This window comes from Eleutherodactylus coqui, chromosome 1 (assembly GCF_035609145.1).
Source record: "Eleutherodactylus coqui strain aEleCoq1 chromosome 1, aEleCoq1.hap1, whole genome shotgun sequence".
In the NCBI taxonomy this organism is placed as follows: domain Eukaryota; kingdom Metazoa; phylum Chordata; class Amphibia; order Anura; family Eleutherodactylidae; genus Eleutherodactylus; species Eleutherodactylus coqui.
In genome coordinates this window covers 455,012,918-455,018,917 of record NC_089837.1, presented here as the reverse complement: position 1 = coordinate 455,018,917, position 6,000 = coordinate 455,012,918, and the positions used below count along the sequence as shown (strand labels likewise).

The window sequence follows — 6,000 nt, the reverse complement described above, 5'->3', positions numbered from 1 at the left end:
GCTACTGATTTCTGCGCACATCTGCACGTGGATTTAGTCCCAGTCAGTGATGCAAACCCTCATGCAGCTGCACAATGTACTTTCTGCATTAACAATTGACATATCAGTCCTTTTTTTTGTGATATGGATACCATGATCCATGCCGTATGCACTGTGGCATTGATTCCCAGAGCATTGAATGGTGCAGAAGCAAGTGCTGTGTGAGCAGACACCGCCAAAGAATAAAAAACAATGTAACAAATGCAATAATTACATGTTTGTTGTTTTTTTTTTTTTTTTAAACAAACCCCAAAAAACTGCAACAAAATGACTGTGTATGAAGGAAGCAAATGCCTTGCTGAGCCTGAGACACATCACATCCTGCTTCTCTGATTGCTTTGATTAATCTGTTTCCTAACCCTGATTAAAGGAAAGTATTAATGAGCCTTCCACATTGACTCCTACAGTGTACAGTGAATCAGCCAGTTTTTACAGGTGCAGATCCTGCTACTTTACAGCCTCAGCCAGACACTAGGAGGGCCAGCACTGAGCTCAGCCAATCAGCGACAGGGGGCGGGGCCACGATTGCACAAGACTGACAGCTCAGGTTTAAATGTCAAGAGTTTAGCGCTGGTGAAGGTGTCGGGGATCTGCGGAGAGCCGGACGGGAGCACAGAGAGGTCTGCGGCCGGGCACAGCATCATGCCACTCAAAGTCTGCATCGTTGGCTCTGGCAATTGGTCAGTATATGCACGTGATATATATATATATATATATATATATATGCTTTGTATTCCTTACAAGTCTTAGAGGCTCAATGTCTTGGGGGATCGCTGGATGATCTGTGCACAGACACCCCCCTTGCAGCAGCATGTGATCATGACATAAGGCTTTGTGTATTGTCCATTGAGCAGCGGCAGCAGAATATAATCCACCCACCATAATATACATGCTGAGCTGTGCTTCCCACACAGCCTTCTCTGTCCACTTACAAGGATATTGTATCCATTGCTGTTTGATATTTGACATATATTTACACCACTATGAGAAGGTCGTCATGTATTCTGCAATACCCACATACTTCACAGATGGGGCTCAGAGTATTTCACCTAACCCAAAAATACACACATCCCATTTCTTCAAAGGTATCAAATCCATGCTGATAATGCCAGGCAAGGGGTAGTTAAAAAATGGTAAAGCATGATTATGTTGTGAGTCTACACAGCTGAACGGTCAGTGTAAATCTGAAGATCTTGCATAAGAAGTGTTTACTGTAAACAGTATATTGTATTCCACAGGGTTGATTGTTATCTGGAGGGTGACTTGTGTGCTCATGACATAACCTCTGCACTATGGTCTATGTGCTTAGCAGAGCAAATTCCGCCTTGTAACATGCTATCCTCTTACAGCACAGTAAGGAGCCGTCCCACCTGCTGCTGCAGGGAACTTATGGTGGTTCAAAGAAATATGAAGTCTTTAGTTTCGTTTGGACAACATTTTTTTTATACATTGTAATGTTCTAAAAAGTTAGGACACTTTGCATGTAGTCCCTGGCCTGACGTGGCCTCTAGAGTTCTTGGCTCAAGGTTTATTTACATACGTTCTGTAGAGTCTTTTGGCACCGCTTGTTGCAGGACGGTACTGAACACCAGCGTGCGAAAAGCCAACATAGCATGTGATATCTAGAAACTATTTAAAAACTCTTAAAGCAGGGGTGTACATCGAACTCATGGGGCCCCACAGCAAAACTTAGTATTGACCGCTCCCCTCGGGGGTGGAAAAAAAATTTTACATTAGCAACAGCATAGCTATAATGTAGTGGGTTTAGATATAGGTAGCAGCTTAAAGCAGGGACGTAACTATTGAGGATGCAGGGAATGCGGTTGCACCCGGGCTCAGGAGCCTTGGGGGCCCATAAGGCCTCTCTTCTCCATATAGGAAGCCCAGTACTATGAATAAAGCATTATAATTGGAGGCCCCGTTCCAGGTTTTGCAATTGGGGTCCAGGAGCTTCAAGTTGCGCCTCTGGCTTAAAGGGTTGCCAAAGTTGTAGTTTATCTATAAAACTCCTTCTGCATGCACTAAAATGACAAATAGTGATATACTCCCCTCTCCTCACTCCTATTATGTCCCACAGTGCTGCTATGGGTCTCCCTTCTGACATCACTTTTACAGTCTGCCCCAGCCTGTTTACAGGATGTCACAGGCACTACAGCCAATAACAGAGCTCAGCACGTGATTGCTGAGCTCTGTCATTGGTCGCAAAGTCTGTGAAATCCCGTAACCAAGTGGGACTGCAGCCCGTAAACAAACACCGGTGCAGAGGACCGAGCACTGGGGCAATGAGAGTTGAATATATCACTATTTGTCATTTTAGTAGATGCAGAAGGGGTTTTATAGATAAATTATAGCTGAGACAACCCCTTTAACTTTAGTATATCTCTAAATAAAGCAGTCAGTGCTACCCAATCAGTGCCAAGGCTGTTTCCCACCCCTTTCTTCCTGCTCTCAGTATCTTAAATATTTTAGAAGTACATAAGGCTTATATTCTACACTTTATGATATGGGGAAGGGTGACTACTGTAGGCTTCAGATGCGCTGAGCAATACAACGTGCAGTCCAGTGTGTAGAAGAAGAAACCATGCTCCATCCAAGTTACGTACAAAGGGGATGGAGCAATTTCTTTCTTTTTTTTTCAGCCCGCCTTAAAGGACACATGCATGGTATCTGACTTTGGCTTTCCTATTGGTTCCATGTGCAATATTTGAATTCAGTTCTTTACTAATGTCAGACAGAGGTTGCACGGTGACTTCAGCTATAGCACCCGTCTTCTCCATATGCCAGGTAGAGGGAATGTGGTGAAGTGAGATACTGTTCCCCTTGTGAAGCCTAGAGGGATGTGTGTTTGCTTGTCGGTTACTGTTTTGGCATCTGTAAGTGGTAAGGCGTTTGCAGGGTAGGAAGGGACCACACTGCCCCAAAAATGAGTTGGGTCACGATTTGCTCATCAAAGTAACATAGACCTTATAGAGGACGCTTCACACACAGGTTCTTGTGCAGTTTTTCCTGCATTTTTTTTAACCAAAATAAGAACTGTATCCACCATAAGGGAGACCTGGAAGTCTTTTCTTTATATTTCCTATACATTTTTAAATCCAAAGTTGTCGTTGGCTCAAAAAAGTGCATGGAAAAATTGTATAATTTTTCCCAAAAATGCTGTGCTAAACTACCCTAAGGCCGGCTTCACATGGATGCATGCACAATTGCGCTCGCCTTAGTGCACATTTTTTGTGCTATGAACAAGTCTTTTTTGCGCATGTGTCGGTGTATGTTACTGTACTTTTTCTGCCAGCTGGGCAAGTTGTTTTGAATGTGGGACACAAACACACACCGACTGAAATGGCTAATTCGTCGAATCCGTTCCTGAAGTGTTCTTTGTCCGATGCAATTATGCAGTTTTTCACACATCTTGCGTATTTTGCACACATTTGTGCATCCCAATTGATTTCCATGGGGACCTTCGGTGCGCAAATATGCATAAGGATAGAGCATGCTCCTTTTTTCCGTTTTTTTGGTGTGGCCAAAATGTGCGCGCCAAAGTACATGCATGTGAACACACTCATTGAAATCAAAGGGTTGTATGGTGTGCGTGTTGTGCACGCAAATCCATCTCTGTGAAGTTGCCCTAAGGATATGTCCACATGAGGCAGATTTGCTGTGGCTTTTCCATGTAGACTTTCCACACAGAAAATCTCATTCTCGCGCTGTGGAGAAAATCCGCGCCAAATCTGTGCAGAAACTGACATGTGATGCGAAATCTTAATCTGCAGCATGTCAGTTATCTACAGTATTTGCCATGTGTGAATGCAGCCTATAGGTAGGTGTTATCTGACCAAGTTGCTTGCAGTGGAGGCGTGAAGAGTGCTGAAGTATCAGATGCTAATAAACGTAATGCAATGCCAGAGGAATCGCTGTTTTTGATTTTACAGAAGGTGTAGATTGTTTTGACACTTTGATGGATCAACTGTTTGGCATGTAGCTGTTAGTTGGTGTCAGAAGCATAAAAAAACTTCTGGGATGGTTACTCTAGTTACCGTGTTTCCCCGAAAATAAGACCATGTCTTATATTAATTTTTTGTTCAAAAAGTTTTAACTCTTTTACATGTATAGCTTCCTGGACACTATTTAAATTGACTTTTTTAATTAACTGTTAGCAGGGCCTAATTTTGGAGTAGGGCTTATTTCAAGCATCCTCAAAAAGCCTGAAAAATCATTTTACATCCTCAAAAATTCTGGAAAATCATGCTATGTCTTACTTTCAGGGTATGTCTTATTTTCAGGGAAACAGGGCAGATGCTACGCTAGAGAGACGCAACCTGGATAGTTTTCATCTAAACTTTTGCACGGGATGAAATATTTCACGACAGCATTGCGGAATATTCAGCACCAAGATCTGGATTGTGATGCGGAATTTCCAGCAGGATTTAGCAATTTTCAATTCTGCACCAAAATCCGCACGATAGCAGTGTGGACTTTGGCGCTGAATATTCTGCAATACTGTTGTGGATATTCCGTCCCGCCTGAAAGGTCCCTCTTGATGACTGGATAAAAGGAGATTTCCAGTTTTATGTAAATGAAGATTAATCATTGCATAATGGAAAACCAACTTCCTGCTATGCTTTTGTGTTTCAGTTACTTGCCATTTTCAAGACCTTTGCTTACTGTCATTGAATGGGAATATCCTTATTTACCTGTTACTAAGTCTAGGCAATCCTCTATCTCTCCTGTCATGATACATTTTACACTGACACATCGTAGGAAGCCATCAGCCTGGTTACAGACAATTGCCTACAATTGTAGCGCAAGAACGGTACGGAGTCTGTAGAGATTTTTCTTCTTGCCTCTGGATATAAACCGAAGCGTTCCCATTTTCTTACAGCAGGTTCTGTAATAGAGTATTATAGGTTCAGCATTTATATATCAGAAGATATTCCCATGGTATATCCTCCACATGCTCCGACTAGAGAGACATAGCAGAATGTTGGCTAGAGCTATATAATGACATACTTCCCCTGCAGCCAGAGCTGATTCCTCTAATACCATGGGGCAATGATCAGGCCTCGGGGTTGGAGCCACATTATATTTTGCCTCTCCGTTGATGGATGTGACACATCGCTTTGGCTATAAAACAATGTGATGTTGCTGTGCCAACATTTTCTTTAGTGTCACCATCAAGCTGTAATGTTGCCCGGAGCTCCGGAACATACGGAATTGTAAAGTCCTAAATAAATCTTGTTTAGCTGAGTGCAGAACAATTTAAGGGTACGTGTACACAAGGTGTAATTGTTGCGGATTTTCCACAGCATTTACAGTAGCAGCATAGTGGATGAGAGTTTATGAAATCTCCACATGCTAGGAAATCAAATGGCAGCGTTAATTGAATAGTGGTATGGATTTTAAACCAACAGCAAGGAAAGGGGCTTTCCAGGCAAAATATTATTGATGACCTATCCTTAGGATAGGTCATGAAAATTGTTTGGCCACGGTCCACTTCTCAGTAATCCAGCTGATAAGGTCCCAATGTCAACATGGAAGCTGCTGCTCTGACCTCTGTGCAGGTACAGCTCCCATTGAATTCAATGAGACCCTATCCTGTAGTAACAAGCACTGGTCATTAGAGAAATGGCTTTTGCTCCGGCCCCTGTGTAACCTCTCCTTTGACAGCAGGAGCCGAATGAGTTGACTGGCCGAGGTCCTGAGCAGTAGATTCTGGCCAATCACTTATTGATGACTTATCTTGCCGATAAGTAATCAATAACACACTTTGTATTTTTTTTACAAACTCCTAGAACAACGAGTTGTTTTGCTGCAAAACTCAGCATGCAGTTACATCTCAGGTAGATATGCAAATGATTAGAGTTGTAGAGTGGTTAGATGAACGGTCTTGCCATCTGTGGCCCTCAAAGTGATTCCACCCTTGGCCTATAAAAAGGCTCTCATTTTGGGCAATGAGTGTATTTG

General features: G+C 42.7%; 1 protein-coding gene across 1 annotated transcript in view; it reads left to right on the top strand.

The window, feature by feature from the left end:
• The first annotated feature begins 575 nt into the window (after nt 1–575).
• Nucleotides 576–6,000, top strand: part of GPD1 (glycerol-3-phosphate dehydrogenase 1) — a 45,940-nt gene continuing 40,515 nt past the window's right edge. Inside the window, exon 1 of the mRNA XM_066584024.1 lies at nt 576–719. Within this exon, the coding sequence (XP_066440121.1) occupies nt 682–719 (38 nt within the window). The 5' untranslated portion in view covers nt 576–681. The remainder of the gene's footprint in view (nt 720–6,000) is intronic.